The sequence below is a fragment of the Alligator sinensis genome, unplaced genomic scaffold (assembly GCF_000455745.1).
Source record: "Alligator sinensis unplaced genomic scaffold, ASM45574v1 scaffold543_1, whole genome shotgun sequence".
NCBI classification, from domain to species: Eukaryota; Metazoa; Chordata; order Crocodylia; family Alligatoridae; genus Alligator; species Alligator sinensis.
Window position 1 is genome coordinate 1610273 of NW_005842055.1, and position 18103 is coordinate 1628375.

Sequence of the window (18103 nt, forward strand, 5' to 3'; positions counted from 1 at the left end):
CCCGGGCAGCCTCACACAGGCTGACAATGGCTACAACGTGGGGTGCATGGGGCAGGGAGGGGCTGCTGTCCCCCCCCCACTGCTCAGCACCACCTTGTTACCCAGCCCCACTGCCAGCCTGGGCCCCACCCTGGCTCCAGGCTTGCCCATCGGGGCTGCATGTGGTGACAGCAGCTGTGGCCCCCCCCCACTTGCCACACTGGGCAGTGTTTGCCACTGCTCCCTCTGGGCTGCCCAGCACACAAGCTCCGGGTGGGCAGCAGCAGCCAACACTGCCCAGCACAGCGAGTGGTGGGGCTGCAGCTGCTGCCACCAACAGGTGATCCCAGAGCTGGCACAGGGCCCAAGATGGCAACAGGGCAGGTTACAAGCGGTGCTGAGAATGGGGAAATGCTGCCCTTCACTCTCACCGTGGCTGCTGCCCTGCACTGTAGCCACTTGCAGCCTGCATGGGGCTACCTGTGCCTGCTCCAGAAAGTCCCACGTGGGCTGCGAGCACCTGCAGCAATGAACGTAGCCATGGGGCGGGTGAGGGGCCAGTTTTCCCTGTGGTCAGCATCAGCTTCTTCTCTGCTGGTGAGCAGAGGGTTGGGGATGTGCACTGCCCCCCCACTTGTACTGCGGGGCTGGGAGGCACTGGGTGTGAGTGGGCACAGGAACCAGCAGGAGCACAGGGCCCGCACCTGTGTCCCAGGGCCAGTGCTGGTGGGGCTCAGAGCAGGGTGGCAGGAGCACAGGGTCGCAGCTGGCAGGGGCTCTATGGAGCTGGGCTAGCTTCCCCCTCTCCCTGCTGGTGCAGCCCAGCCTGGCTCCACAGACCCTTGCCAGCCTGCACCCTGCTTTGGGCCCCACCGGTGCTGGACTTGGGACATTGGTCCCAAGACATTGGGACACTGGTCCCAAGATGGTGACCAGGGGGCGGGGCACCTGTCAAGGGGTGGGGCACCTGTCAAGGGGCGGCGCTACCCATGTGGCCCTTGACAGCCTGCCAAAACTGGGTAAGAAGCCCTCCACCCGAAATAATTGCCCGCCCCTGACGTAACTGGTAATAAAATCCAAGATAAACATGTGAAAAGGTGAATGGTGATTGGTAAAGAAGCCTCCAGAAGCTTCCAGGCTTTAGTCGAAGTCCATCCAAGTGGCCAAAGAAGTGGGGTCAGGGTCTTAGACATGCACTCATAGCAAAAAGACTTGTGAATAAGTGAAATACATAGGTAATTCCATGCTAATGAAACAAACAGTAAACAGAGGTAAAGCTTAGAATGGGAAGGACTAAGGATGCAACAAAGGAGGGACAAAGGTGGGGTAAATGTTAATGAGTGTAAACCAAGGTGTATAAGTATGGAAAAGAAATAATGTTCAGCGCAGCTCTCCAGTTTGTTGGAGTATTGCCCAAAGCTGTCTCCATTTTGAATAAAGCTGTTGACAAGCAATATGTGCAGGTGATGCATGATGGCATCAATCCATTGCCTCCCTAGTTACTCGGCACCGCATAGAGTTGGGGTCTAACAGAAACCAGTATAATGCCATACTCTTTCTTTCTTTGAAACATACAACTTGGAAGCTAGCATGCAATAAACAGATTTAGCATGCATTAAACAACAGATTAGGAAGGTGAAGCTGACAGATAGAAAGCCTTTCAATGGAGTCTTTAAAATACATTGTTTTTTTAAAAAAAATCATTTAAGAAGCATACTGTTACACTGGAATAGTGTTAATAGCTGTTATCAATCACAGATATAGTTAAAGCTGTGGATGCTAAACACCGTTCATGCAGGTGGTATGGAAGCAGTAATTAAATTCCCTTTTGTGTAGCTGAAATGATAGAAGCCACCATGAAAGCCTAGACAGTATGGCAGGGCCTGTGCTAAACCATGTGGGCCAAGTGGATTTCCCTGGAGACTGGGGGACTGATTTAGTTGCAGTTTTATGTATCTCTACTGAAAGACATAACATGTAATGAAAGACAAAAGAAAATGGGAAAAAAAAAACCCTTGGGTAGTCCCGGGAGGAAGCCGGGAGAGAGAGATTCTTTTGGCAAACCACCCATTGGAAGAGCAGATTTGGATTTCTGAACTAGGACACTGCCGCCTTTAGTTTTTCCTGCTGTATTAAAGAAAACAATGCACTAGGTACATAATATCTTACACAGCATCTATCTCTCCTCCTAAAGGAAACAATCTGGCAACAATCTGAATATTGATTGTCTAACTGTTTAGGCCAGAGAAGCAATATTACTAAAGGTATGGAACACAGGAACTCTTGGATTCACATTGCAATAATTTTCAGATAGGACAAACTGTAGATATAAAATACTTTCACTTCATCAGAAAAAGCTAAATGTCTATTTTTCTGTTAAGTTGGAGCTATGCTTTTTAAGATGAAGATAAATGTATTTCATGACTGTAATGTCAAAGCAATGAACTGCAAATTTTGATAACGCTGCAGCCAGGAAACAATACTTTATTATTAACATTGGATTCATGTGAACAGGTTATACTTGATTTTTTTCTTTTTTTATCAGAGACTTTCCCTTTATGCTTAACAATAATTTTTTTCTGTTCATTTAGCAAGAAAAGCTATAGAAAAGAAACCCAAGGAGGATGCCTAACAACTGAAACATATCTTCATCATGGAGATTTAATGTAAAGCTTACTTCAGGAAAAACACTGAGCTATAACAGCATTAGAAACATAATGTTCTGGGGGTTTCATTAATATTAAAGAAATAAAATGATTTTACTTGTGTCAAGGCTGAGATAGCAATTAATATGTAGACGAAAAACTGCATGTATTTTGGCTCATGCTATATGTAATGTACAAGCAAGGAAGTTTTATTAAAAAAACAAATTAAACAGTAATTTTTAAAGGATAAATATATTTGCTTTTTTAGCATCATCTCTAACAAGAATTAATGCAAATGTTACCATACTGTAATGGGCTGTGAGCAAGAAGCTCAGAAATAGTGTGAGAGAGCTCTTCTCAATTTCTGTCTCACACTGTTTGCCTTCAAATTAAAGCTGGACAAGCTCTGAGAAACCTGCATCCAAATTAATCTTGACAATCTTCTAGAAAAGCTCTATTAAAGCTCAAAGCTTAAGAACTTAATATGTGTATAGCTTCTGCTTCAAAAAAGAACCAAAAGTCCTAGCTCTCAACTTCTTTTGTAATTCACTGAAGTACATAGGAGCCAATATTTTTTAACAATTGAATTCATGCTTTTTTAAATCATGGTCATCAGTATGGTGATCAGGAAGATATTTTAATGTCTATTTCTAGTAAACTTTCCCAAAAATGGTAACATTCCAAACCTAGAAAATTGTATGAAGGCAGTAAAGAAGCATGCGGCATAGTGAAAGAAGAAGAGGAGTGATGCAACTTTTGTAGAAGGAAGAACAAGTAGTATGCTAAGTAGAACGATTGAGACATACAGGAAATACTTATGCAGTACAAAAATTAGAGAACAGAGTAAAATCTTGAAATAAATTAATCATTGTTAGATGACGCTAGATGTTTAGTAGATAGGGCGACCCACACAGTAAATAAGAAATGAACTGAGAATGAAACAGCTATTGGTTAATACGGAGTTCTTAGGAACAGTCAACTCTTAATGCACTCTCAGTTCTCTCTTGTAAGTATTTCTGTACTGTTCTGATGATGTTCATCTCAGTGCATTGGTTTTGAATACCAACTGATTCACCTCACTAGTTCTCACTGATTTTCAGGACTTCTAAAAGCTGTCTCAAATAACTTAGCTAGCTTGGTATCAGTAGGAATCTAGCCATGGAGATCAGTATGGGCTACAAAAGCTGCTGGAGAAACAAGGTAAATATTTGGATGATTAACCCATATGGATTTCCATTTTGCCACGACAAGTTGTTAGCTAGCTAATGCGCTACACACACAAACTACACTCTCTCTCTCTCTCTCTCTCTCTCTCTCTCTATATATAAACACATACACACACACACACACACACACACATTACAGAACAACGTACATATTTTTCAATGGTAATGGCTCATTCCCATGATTTCTCTCTCTTGCTTATGTGTCCATGTGCATGTGTGTGTGCATACACATATATATACACATAAACATACTGTTAGGATGGTAAACCCTTGCTTTTTCCCTTGCTTTTTCCCGCTCTTTTTTCCCCACCCTTTTCCCTTGCTTTCTTCTTGCTCTTTTCCCTTGATTTTTCCCGCTCTGTTTTCCTGTCCTTTTCCCCTGTTGAGCCTGAGCACTGAAACACTTGGTCTTGCAGCTGATACATTGCTTATCTATGCCCAAGTTAGAGATTTGACTGGGCATAAGGCTTAAGATGTTAGGTTAGCAGAAGTGTAATGCTTATTCTAAGTAACATCAGCAAAATGACATGTTTGTTTACTTAGTGGAATGTAGGGCTTTAAATGGTTAATCATTTGTCTAATCATTTGACTGTTTGTTTAGTTGTGGAATAGAACTCAAACCAGACAGGGGAGGAAACCAGTGGTATATCGAGAGAGAAAATGCAAAAGTATGAGTAACTGCAGGTGACCGAAGGTAGTAGGGGTGACAAGCTCATGCAGGTGCAGAGTGAAAATTTTTATGGTAATGGGCTAATGTAAAGCCAATTCCATGGAAATAAGGCAGGGGCGGGTCGTGGGTGTAACGGCTGGGGGAGGAGACAGGGCATGGTTTAATGCTAATGAGTGTGGACTGGAAGGTATAAATGTATGAATGCAATGATGTTCTGGGCCGCTCCTCAGTTTGGTGGGGATCCACCCGAAGTTGCCTCCACTTCAATAAAGCTGTTGAATGCAGTGTGTGCTTGTGTTTGCCCCATGAGTGGCCATGCTCGTGATCCCATGGGCAATTGGTTCGTTGCTCCCTAGTCGTTGGGCCTCATGTGGAGTCGAGGTTTAACACGTACATGACCGGTTCTTTGCATGTGGGGAAAGCTTTACTATAGCAAGGCTTTGGATATGGTCTCCCACAGCATTTTTACAAGCAAGCTACAAAAGCATGGGTTGGATGGACTGTAAGATGGATAGAAAGCTGGCTGGACTGATGGGCTGAGTGGGTTGTGATCGATGGCTTGATGTCTAGTTGGCAGCTGGTATCAAGTGGAGTGCCCTAGGGGTCAGTCCTGGGGCATGTTTTGTTCAGTATCTTCATTAATGATCTGGAAGTTGGCATAGAGTGCACCCTCAGCAGGTTCATGGATGACACCAAGCTGGGGGGAGTAGTAGATATGCTGGAGGGTAGGACTAGGATTCAGGTGGCGTGTTTACATGTATACCTGACTGTGCAGTTGTTACCACAGTCATTTAGCACTTGCTAACCGCCAGTACCATGCAGTCCTGATGCCACACAGATTGTTTCTGACCCTACTGTGCAGTAGCAGTGGCATTATAGTTCATGCCCACTCGTGTAGATGTGCCCAGAGTGACCTAGACAAATCAGAGGATTAAGGCAAAAGAAATCTCATAAGGTTCAACAAGAATAAGTGCAAAGTCCTGCACTTAGGCCAGAACAAACCCATGCAGTGCTACAGGCGTGGGACCAACTGGCTAAGCAGCACCTCTGCAGAAAAGGACTTGGGGGTAACAGTGGACAATAAGCTGGATATGAGTCAATAGTGTGCTCTTGTTGCCAAGAAGGCTAACAGCATACTGGGCTACATTAGTAGAAGTGTGGTCAGCAGATAGAGGGAAGTAATTATTTCCCACTATACTGAACTAGTGAGACCACATCTGGAATACTGGTATCCAGATTGCCCCCTCTCCCCTCCATTATGGAAAGGATGTGGACAAGTTAGAAAGAGTTCAACAGAGGGCAACGAAATTGGTTAGGGGGCTGGGACACATGACTTCTGAGGAGAGGCTAAGGGAACTTGGTTTATTTAGTCTGCAGAAGAGAAGACTAAGGGGGGATTTTAGAGCAGACTTTAACTACCTGAAGGGTGGTTCCAAAGAGGATGGAGCTAAACTGTTTTCAGCTGTGGCAGATGACAGAAAAAAAAGAATGGTTTCAAGTTGCAACAAGAGAAGTTTAGGTTGGATATTAAGAAAAACTTTATCACTAGGAGGGTGGTGAAGCACTGGAATGGGTTACCTAGAGAGGCTATGGATTCTCCGTCCTTGGAGGTTTTTAGGGCCCAGGTTGACAAAGCACTTGCTGGAATGATCTAGCTGGGGTTGGTCCTGCTTTGAGCAAGTGGTTGGCCTAGATGATCTCCTGAAGTCCCTGCCAACCCTAATTCTCTATGATATTATGATATCTCCACACTTTGGAGATACATCTTCACTCTTTCATGAAAACTCACTTCAGATAAACTGAATAACTTTTCAAAACCAATATGGCATGCCCAAAGGAGTACAGTGATATGTAAAAGAAACAGAACAAACCAAGTCAAAATGTGCACGCCAATAAAAAGATTTTCTGTTTTTCTTAAGTCATATTAAGTATTCTCACTTCAGTTACAGGTCTCTGTCATATATATATATATATATATATATATATGGTGGGGAGGGCAGAGGGAGGTATATATATATGACTTAGTTCATCTGTCTATCTGTCTGTAATGCTCTTTAAGGGTGCCAGGAGCCTGATGTGGTGGGGAGGGCAGAGGGAAGTGCCAGCTGAGGAAAAGCAGGAGCTGAGCTCCCAGCTACTGTGAGAAGACAATTAGATGCACAACACCATCAAGAAAGTAGCCCAGCTCCCGCTTTTCCTCAGCTGGCACCTCCCTCTGCCCTCCCCGCCATGCCGGACTCCTGGTGCCCCTAAAGAGCATTACAGACAGACAGACACACAGACAGACTAAGCCCTGAGGACCAAGCTACATGAAGGAGGTGATTGGACTTGAGGTGACATCAAGACAGCCATGCAAATGAATTCCAAGAGGAGGTTACTGTGAGAAGACAATTAGATGCACAATGCCATCAAAAATGCCATGAAAACGAATCGCAAGAGGCGGCCACTGTGAGAAGACAATTAAATATACGACATAATCAAGAGAGTTATGCAAATGAGTCCCAAGAAAATGCTGCTGTGAGAAGACAATTAGATGCACAACACCATCAAGAAAGTCGCCGTTCATCCATCATTCTTCACTAGTACTTTATAATATTACAGAACAACATGAGAAATGCCAGAATTAAGATAGAAATGCTAGTATATTAGAATTGCCTTAAATGAACCTCTATGTTTTTATGTATTATGATATGGTCTCTTACCACATGGTCACATGGTATTTTATTTCCCTGCAAGATACCTTTTTCTTCCAGTTTTCATTTGAATTTTCCAGAATCAATTAAGCTCACCCCTAGGTAGAATGTTACTGGGAGGGGAAAACAGGTTAAAGTATTGTACAATTGTACCTATTTTTATAATCTTTTTTTTTTTTAAATACATAAAAAAAATATCTGGCACTATATAAATTAACCTTATGAAATTATATATGGGAAAATGGTAATGACTTCAATATTGGCAAGCCCTGCTATTTTATAGTATCAAGAGGTGCACTTCTTGACAGATATTGTATCTGTCATTTTGTAACTCATCGTAGAATAAGATCTAAATCTCACAGGCTTCAAATAATATGGCTGAAAATAATATATTATTAAAATAATAAACTAATTATTCATGGGAAATACCTTTGTTTGTGCATTTGTTTTGTCCATGTAATTTGCAACACTTCTGTATATCAGTATAGTGCATTTTATTAAAGGGACTATTAGAACAGACATAAAAGTAGGGTTTTGGAAAATACTTTGCAAATAATTTTACTTATTATACAAATTCTAAAATAGGTTTTTTTCCTACTAAGAGTGATGTAAAATGTAAAAGGAATAACAAAGAAATACATGATATCATAGATTGCATATGAAATCTATGGTATCTCATACATTTATTTTTTGTAAAGGCCAAATCTTACAATCTCTGTTCAGCCAAAACTTTATGTAAAAGAGAAAACATGTGATTCTAAAGCCTGCTTATATTTCGTAGTTCAGTCACACTCACTGGCTTTCTTACCACTCTTTCACCAGCTCAGAATACACGACAGGCAGTGAGGGGGCCCAGGACTGGAATGTAAATAGTTCAGTAGGACAGAAGATTAATAGAGAACGTTGTTGTCCAAGAATCACATGCAAAAAAGCAGTCAGCAGTGATGTTGTTACCTGTAACTCTACACTGATTTTAGTGGTATTTTTTTTCTAAATAAGGACTAGAGGTTTAGCTTTAACACTCTTATTTTACTTACGCTATTTTACTAACATAAAGCTAACTTTATTCTTTACTTCTAGGAAATAGTTATTTCGGCATTATGCATTACTTCAGTAAGGATGATTTATGATGTTTTGAAATGGTAACAGGAACTGAATCAAACTTGAGATATTAAATTCAGATATAAAGGATAAAAGACATTTCTTTATTCATCTTGTTAGTCATCTGACCCATAAATTGTAGAAGCTTACAGCTAAAAACATTTGTTTCACTTGAAACTGCATTTTGCCTCTTTTTGAAAAAGGTATAGAAATGCATTTCAAATGGAATGATTTCCAAAACAGTTTATAAAGCAGCTTTTTTCTTCGGAAGTTATCATTCATTTATTTTATATCTATTTTCTTTAATGGGATAGCTTTGAATGACTCATATAACCTTCTTTTTTATGCAGACTATGTTTTGATGCACTTAAGATGTGTCCCCATTCAAATTAACAATTCACAATAAGAACAAAAATAAATAGAACTGAGACTACTATCTGCAGTTATCCTCCTTTCTGATGGTTGATATGGCCTAGAGATAGTTAAACAGCAAATTAAAAGAGATGAGAAGAAGAGGCAATCAATATGCTGCACTCACAAAAAGCCAGAAGCAAGGGCAACAGTTTTAATGTAGTCTTCAATAAGTAAACAAGTATCATACCTTTTTAAAAATTCCATATACTCAGTATGCTTGATGAGGCCTGTCCTCATCATAATTGTTTGAAAACATTGCCGATCAATAGCCCAAAGTTTCACATTTACGAGAGCTGGAAAAAAAAAACAAGACAAGGGAAAAATTTAATTAGCAAATTTCAGATTTGAAGAAACTTTTGTGAAGTGCAGAGAAAATTAATTGTTTGTGAGAGCGCATGAAAATGACTAGCTTTTTACACACTTGAAAATATTAACATAAAACAAATATATTGGACAATGGACTGACTATGCACCATTAGGATACAAAATATAGATCAAATTTTACCCCAAAATTTTATCATAGTTTTCATGTCCATGTATGTGGGGAGGTGGGGGGAGAGGGAGGGATAAGAGGCAAGGTAGGGGTAATGCCTGAGCACAAATTGTGTCATCAGAAAGTGAGCAAATGCCAACCAAAAATTATTATAGTATGGAGGAAAAGAAAAGAAAGGAGGGTCTTTATTAATAGTTACCTGCAATAAGCCTTTTAATATGCACATTTGATGATGCTGCATAACTTTGGCACAGACATTCAATATGCCTGAGGTAGAATTGATCCAAGTTACATGGTTTTCTGTAAGCAGCATAGTTAAGATATGTAGCAAACAAAATGAACATTCGCTCTTTGGTGTAAATCTTAAGACTGTGTTCCACTATTTTTAAACCAGCCTACATGTGCTGAACTTATGTTCTGTTACAGGTTACAGGTAAAACTTGATTTCCAATCACTTATACCAGTAAAAGTGTAATGTGACCTTTTTGTGTGACATGACCTTTTTGGAGAAATTTTTGAGGAGTATCCTTGATTTCAGGCAGCAAAGTTCATCAGAGTTTGATCCCACTCCTGCTAAAGTAAATAAAAAAAATCCCCCTGGCCTTAAAGTAATTTTAGGAACCCAATACTACTAGCTCCTTTACAGTATTGTGCCCATTTTAGAGGCAAGCCCTTCTTTAACAAGAATGTTTTGAATTTTTTTCGTTTTTACTTTATGTTAAACTTATGGATTACAAAGACATACCACCAACACAGATTTCCAGCCCAGAAATGTGGGCCACAGCTGAATGGTTTTATGCCACTGATTTTCCTCCTTATTTTCAGCTGCCAGTTGCTGAAAATTTGATTTAAACACTTATCTAGGTAGGGAAACAGTTTTATTGCCACAGCTATTTCCTGCAGTCATAAAGCTATCTCACAGGAGAAGATCCAGACAGCTGCAAATAGAAGATGACTAGCCATGAGACAATTCCTCTATTAAAACTAAAGTTTGAAAAAAAATCTTTGCTGTAAAAAAAGTTTAATGGAAAATATTATTTTTTCAACAATTATTTTTGAGAAATGAACTCTAACCTCAGAAATGTTCATTAGAACAAAAAATATCACTGCAGCCAGATAGTCAGATGACTGGATATAAGAATTTTTTAATTGTGGCTTTGTCCCAGCTCCAGACTGTGCTGCCACTGTTATAAGGAGCTGAGGCAGAGCCTTGATCTGCTGTCTGCACGCCTCTGCCCGGAGCACGCAGGCTGCAGATCATGGCTCTGCCCTGACTCTGGACCACACTATCACCATTGCAAGATCCCAGCCTGGCCCCAGAGCAGCTCCGTGCCCTGCTGCACTCCTTGCCAGCACTGCTGGGGCCAGTCTCCATGGAAATCCTGGGCCCGCGCCATCATAATATGGCTGCTACTGGGGTCCCCATGGAAATTGCCCCCAGCCACATGGGAAATGGTGTCTACTCTTGGCCGGATCTGGCCCGCAGGCCAGACTTTGCCCGCCCTGGCGTAGAAAGTAAGACAAACATTGACGGGGTTCTTTTAATATTTATCTTTTGTAGTTCAAGGAATCTGAATCAATGATCTAGTGTTTTATGATAATATGCTTCTGATTTATAAGGCTGAATAAAAGGATGCACTTTATGTGAATTGGACATCTGCTGCCTGGGTGTCCTGTTTTTCCAAATCAATTTGCTGCTTTTTGATGAAAGTTATTCATATTTTAAAGAAGGAGGTGAGTGTTGTTTAGCAGATCATCAGGAAAAATCTTAGAAAGGGCCTCCTTGTTCTTCTACTTATTGTTGATGATTTTAGCATTTTTTTTTCAATTTCTACAACCAGTGAAATCCTGGCAAGCTAGCATGAGCAGAAATAAATATAGGATACTCTCTCTGAATTCTAGTCCGCTCAAAAAATTAAATGATCTCAGCTAGTTTGGCAATTATAAAATTATTTGTATTCTGCATATTGCATGATTGTCATTTATCCTTCATGCTGACATTTGCAGTGCCTTGAATGTATATATGGCTACTGGTCTGGTGACGAATAGCAAAATAGTAATAACTTGGAAAGTGATGGAGTGAATATGAAATTAATGGATGGAGTGTGATTTCATGAATTTTAAGGTTGGACTAAAAAGTGCTTTGAGTCTTGCATTTAATTTTCCATGTGTTCTATCATAATATATCTATCTTCTTATCAAACTAAGATTTTTTTGAAGTAAATAAAGGTATTTTAAGTACAGTTCTAATACATGTTAAAGGAAAAAAATGTTCTGATACTATGAAGTAGCTTACTGTACTGATAAAATGTTCTGATACTATGAAGTAGTATTCTTCAAAAAACATTTTTTTTTTCAGTAACAGGTCATAAAATGAACATTCTTTTATAAGGTATCCAGGCTGTAGCCATATTGGCCTAAAGGAAAAAGAAATCAGGATTTGTAGTAGAGATGATATCTGTTATTAGACCAACAAGATTTTTGCAAAAAAATTCTTTAATTGCAAGCTTTCAGGCACAAACACCCTACATGAGGCATTGGATAAAAGATTGTAAAAGTTCTCCTGGATAGAAATGAAAGTTCATATTTCACAGAGGAGTCAATAGATGGAAAACTCCTTAGGGCAGTCAGTTCATAGCTGGTACCTGCCTGCCCAGAGGAGTTTTCCATCTATTGACTCCTCTGTGAAATATGAACTTTCATTTCTATCCAGGAGAACTTTTACAATCTTTTATCCAATGCCTCATGTAGGGTGTTTGTGCCTGAAAGCTTGCAATTAAAGAATTTTTTTTTGCAAAAATCTTGTTGGTCTAATAAAGATATCATCTCTACTATGAGTCCTGATTGTTTCATTCTTTTATAAAGTTTTTGTTTGAAAACACAATTCTCAGATTGGCATGATTGCTAAATTGGAGATCAAGTTGAGAACGCTCTGAAGACAGCAATGAAAATATTGAAGTAAAATGACTTTTTAAAATCCATCTGTTCAATGTTAGGTTACAAGAAACAGTATTTTAATAAACATTATGAATTCAACTCTAATCAACCACTAACTTGTTTCCCATTTCTCAAATTAGAACTATATTGACCATTTGATTTCTTGGATATCAGTACCTATAGACAAGAATGTACTCTTTTTGACAAATAGAATATTAAGGATTTTGATAACAAAAAGTTCTCTTCCTCCATGGTCTTACCATTGAGGTATGAAGGAGATGTGTGTCCATCAAATACTATAACTGAAGAAAATAACCTGAACATTTCCCAGATTCAGATAAAATTGAGATTTATGTCAGGATGGCAGAGCTCAATATTCTGAAAGATATCCCACCCTTCTTTTCTTACAGTTTTCTATACTTCATTCCGATTCCCTTATTAGGAGTTCAGACACTAGCCCAACCTTGTTACTCTTCCTGTAGACAATCTAAGCAGAGAGTAGGAACAGATGTTCTTTGCTACAAACATAGCCAAAACAACACTTGATAAAAACTGTACCATCTCCCCACTTTAGACAAAAAGTCTGTATTCAAATATATCTGACTGAATGGATTCATCATCTACTATAAATGACGCACTGAAAATATAGATACTAAAAAAAATCTGGTACTGGTGTCATTCAGAGTTAATAGGCATTTAGAATGTGTTAATGTTCAGTGACCATGGCCAGACCATAGCAGGTAATAGCAAGTGGATTCAGCTGCACATCTGATGGCCAGATACTGTTATTACATATCAGAGTATAAGTCATAATAGTGCACATGAATAACCCTACGAATGTTTGCCAAGATGTTTGCCAAAAAATATCCTGTGTTGCATCTTGACACAGGGCATACCTTCTTGACAAAAATCATAGGGCCATAGGTGCTTATGGTATTTAAGTCACTATTATGACTTAAATCTGTAACTGACAGCAATTACAGATTTAAATGTCATTGATAGTTTATATGTGTTTGTAGAAAATACCTAGATTTAGAGTATATTTTGCTTGCTACAATAGATTTATGTGTGTCTATAAAGATACCAGGTATCTCCTAAGTACACTCCAGTACAAAAAAAATGCATAAGCTATAAGCAGTCATTCATTCTTCCTTGATCCACAGGAGCTTACTGAAATATTATATCCTATTTTGCTTCAGTCACAAAATATATTTGAGGGGTATGTCATTGCTATATAGAACCTGATACAGCCACATTTGTTCCTTTTGTCCTGAAAACATAAATAATTCTCCCTAAAAGTAATCTAGTGCATCTCAAACTACTCTTCTACTGTAAAAGTATTACATAAATTACTTAAAATAAGTAGAAAAAAATCTTAATCATGCCAATTTATTTAATCAAAATTTGTGGGAGGTACTCAAGGAATTCTCCATTGAGTCACAAGCACATCTGTTCAATTACAAATGAAGAGTCTCATATTTTAAGGTACTGAACACATAATGGGAGATGCTAAGCATTCTAAATTCCTTACAAACATAATATCTTCAATGGGAGTCAGTTGTCAGTGTCCTCCAAACCTTGGAAATTTCCCTCCACACTGTTTTATTTATATATATAAATTAAATTAAATGAAAATAACCTTTTAAATTTACCGTTGTATCACTAATTATACATTCCTAAATAGTTTATGTAGGACAAAAAAATGCCTTCAAATGGCTAATTCATCACACCTTAACTGATGTGTTTAGAATCACTGGTAAAACATATAATGTCTAGTGCCTATAGCAGGGCATTGTCGGTGCCTGCCACTTTAGGGGCTGGAACTGATAGCAGCCAGGTTCTTGATTGCGGTGGCCATTTTACAGACCAGGCTATAAATAGCAACAGTTTGCTGCTAGCAGCCATAAGAGAGACATCAGGCGATGGAGCTGAGGCTCAGGAATAGCTTGGAGATCCATGGGCTAGGGCTCCAGATCCTGGGCATGACCTAAAACTGCTAGTTCACAGGTTTTCCCTGCCAGGGAAAGGAGGCCCAGTGGGACTGCCGGTGCTGTGGCAGCCCCATAAAATGCCAGGCCAGTTACCTCAATGGCAAAAGGCAGGTTGGGGGCGCCTAATACCCTCCAGCCCCTGCACAGTCCTAGCTGGGTAATACCCAGGCCTGTGAGAGCTTAGAAAGGCCTGCAGCTCAGTTTGCAGCATATTTGTGAGGGTGAAAAGCAGGCAAGCAGCTTAGACCTGACCCGTGGTACTCAACTGGTCCATATTGAGGCCAGGACCCAAAGCGGGGTCAAAAGGGCCAGGGGCCTAACGCACGGTATGCCCACAGACCAAAGAGGCTCAGGATCCTGACTGGCCTGAGATGGGACCAGGGCCTAAGGGGGAGCTGGAGGTCCCAGGGAGGGGACCACAGCTAATGGATGAAGGGTACGGCTAAGTTTAGCTGCCTAAGATGCTATCTGTGAGGCTTGGGCCACAGTGGAGGTGTGAAATGGAGCTATGGATAGTCCCCTTAATATTGGGCAGCCTCAGAATGGGCAACCTCTTGCCTGATTAACATTATAATCATGTATCATCAAGACATGGATGGAAAGAGAGGCAGGTGGTTAACCCAGAGACAGGTGGGTGGCCCAACATTGAACCGGCCCTGGGAAGGCCCCCTGTTACATAACCTTTATAAACTACTTACAAATATACACTTAATACAAAAGGTGCTTTTGTGTACTGAATGACATACATTTATGTGTTATGTGTAGATAACTATAATTCAGCGATACATACTTTGAAAAAATTGTATGTATTTGTTACCTATCAGAGTTAAAATTATTTGTCAAATATCTGTAAGGTAACTTTTTAACAGATTTTCATTATTTGAATGTGTGAGCTCTAAGATGTATAATGGAGGAGTATAATGGAGAGCATATGTATACACATATAGATGTCTATGCACACACTAATATATACGTATGCATACATATATACAGATATATAAATACACATAGGGTTCATCTACGCATGTGCTTTACTGTGGAGTTGATTAATTAGCTCTGCAATAAAGTGTCACAGTAAACATGTGAACTAGTATTATGGCACAGTAAATTAATTAATTCCACCAAAATACACATCTGGCCAGTGACAGGGGCTGGCTGGGGCAAAAGGGTGCTGAAGTGCCGGGACTGCCTGCCACGTAGCCCCAAGCTTTAGCACCCTTGTGCCCCAGTCAGCCCCTCTGTCACCCAACGCCACCCCCTGGAGCCCAGGGCCGACCCCGTGCCCCGCATGCTCCATGCCACTCTGGGACTGCTCTGCCTCAGTTCAATGTGCTACAATCCCAGGTGCAAGTGCAGATGCTGGGCTTTAGCACATCACATTCATTTATGTGTAGATGCACCCAGCCACGCATATATAATTGTAATTTGAGATTATATTAATATTTAATAACAGAAAATATTCTGTTAAAGGTAAAGCAATGACACATGCATAGAACTTATATATTCTTTATGCATCTTATGTACTTATAGATATTATATATAATATGCATTTATACTTTTCAATTCTTAACATTTTATATGTGTAATCTCCTTTATATGTAATATGCATAAAGGTTAATCATTGATCAACTTTACCTACAACCTTAGCACCTTTTTGGACTGGTAACAAAAAAGAAAGATGTTAATCTGTAGGGCTGTGCAAAGCTTCGGTGGCCGAATTGATTCAGAGATTTGGCCTGATTCAGTGGCCAAATCTCTGAATCCAAGCTGAATTTGGAGACCCATTAAAAGGACCAAATCAAATTGGAACCCTCCAAATCGATTCAGAGAGGTTTGGAAGGCTTGTAGCAAACAGAAACTGAGAAGAGGGAGGGGGGTGCACTGATCTTCCATATATGGAAAAGGCTGAGGGGGAGGGAAAGACTTCTCTGATATTGACATCTCTATATGTAGCTGGTCAGTGACTGTGAGCTGCAGCCCTGCTGCATTCATCCCGCTCTGCCTTAACACACACAAATGATATGAGTTTTGCTTTCAACAGGTTGAGGTGCACTTTCACAGAAACCCCTGCACCTATCTCCTTGAAACTTGGCAGGCTTCATGCCCTCAGAAGGGGCTACCCTTCCTGCTGTTTTCATCTGAATTTTCAAAAGAATGACAAAGTTATAGGTATTTTAGTGATTCCCCATTATAGTCTACGGCTGAATCTCCAAATCAGTGCCAAATCTCTGAATTCAAATTGGCCGAATCGAATCAGGACAGTGATTCAAATCACCAAATTGAATCACTGTCCCTCTGAATCATCTGAATCCAAAGCGAATACTTGCTGCTTTGTACAGGCCTAATAATCTGTGAATTTTCATTTTGCACTATTCTAAAATAATATTTATGCTCATCAACAGAGATTTCTTTTGGTGGGGGGGAGATGACACAACTCTAGCTTTGAAGAAGCTCATGCCCTACTAAAAATAATCTAAGAAAATATCTTTATATATTTTATTTGAAAATGCTTCACATTCTGCCATATTTGAAACAGGTAAGCTGCTTATGGGTTTCCTCCTGTCGCTCCTAGTTTTTAATATAATGCTTGTGGGCTAGCCAAGTGACTGACAATACAAAGTCTACCTGTCAATGCTCTACCCTCAAGCCAACAGCCACTTGCTTTCCCAACTTTTCTTCTTGTATGCATGTGGCCTCAAGAAGAAGTAGATTGACTGCACTGGTGGAAGATAAGCAGTCTGGGTATCTTGCTTGGGGACCAATTTTTAGTCAATTGGATGGGAGAAAAAAAGGATACGATAATGAACAATCAAGTCACAATAACAGTCCTTGATAGATTTAGGACCCTTGACAAGAGAAAGGAAGGAGGTTTAAGTATTTGGAGGTAGTGATTTAAAGCTTTTGGAGAAAGATGTTGAAAACATTATAACAGTAGGATTTATAGTGACATTTTAGCTTTACTCATGGGACAGAATTAACAGGCTTTTTCAAAAAGGAACATATGGAGTTACTTCTATCTAACTAAAAGAAAGGCAAAGGCACCATTACAACTAGAAAAAACAAGAAAGGCTATAAGCTCAACTCAGTGAAATAAAATTCAGTGCATGATTATTACATGTTTTGCTACTTCAATCCTTCTGTAAATGGGATGTGGTAGGCCCCTGTTGTGGTGGTTTTTTCATTTTTGTTTTTTTAATTGCCTATGTTTTACCAAAAGTGGTGAAAATGGCCAGGCTGGAGCTTTGAAATTACTTGTCCATCCCCGTCCCTGGGAGCTGTCTGCTGGTGGGGCAGGCTCTAAAACTGGAGGCCAGCAGAGACTATGTCCTCCTGCCCCAGCAGCAGGCAGCTCTCAGCCTCAGCTCCACATGGGGGGACACTGTCCCAGCCAGGCTCTGTGCATGGAGCCCACCCCGGCAGCAGGCAGCTCCTTTGGGCAGGGAGCAATGACCCCCAGCAATGCCCGCCCCACCCCCCATGTAGGCCATGTTCCCCCATGTAGAGCCAGGGCAGGGAGCTGCCTGCTGCTGGGGCAGGGGGACATTGTCATGGCTGGGCTCTGCACTTGGATCCTACCCCAGCAGCAGGCAGCTCCCAGGGCCAGGGAGCAATCTCTTAGCCCTGACCACAACTGTGGAGTTGCATCTGGGAGCTGCCTGCTGCAAGAGTAGAGGGACATTGTCCCAGCTGGGCTCCACTCTTGGAACCTGCCCCAGCAGCAGGCAGCTCCTGGGAGAAGGGAGCAAGGTCCCAGCCCCTGCTCTAATTGGAGAGTTGGGGCCAGGAGCTCCTTGCATGGGGAGAATTCCCTACCCAGCTCAGATATGACTAAGATCTGCCCCAGAATGGGACAAGTTGTAGCCAGCCCCGGGCTGTGCGGGGAAGCCCCACTGGGCACAGGGCTTGCCTCCATGTGCACAGGATGAGAGAGCTCTGCAGCAGCAGCTCTCCCAC

The 18103-nt window shown here is 40.8% G+C and overlaps 1 protein-coding gene across 1 annotated transcript in view; it reads right to left on the bottom strand.

Annotated features, from left to right (window-relative positions):
• The window catches only part of PRKG1 (protein kinase cGMP-dependent 1), a 1043514-nt gene that overhangs the window by 392359 nt on the left and 633052 nt on the right, over positions 1-18103 (bottom strand). The window contains exon 4 of the mRNA XM_025203354.1: positions 8916-9021. Coding sequence (XP_025059139.1) covers positions 8916-9021 — 106 coding nt within the window. The remainder of the gene's footprint in view (positions 1-8915; positions 9022-18103) is intronic.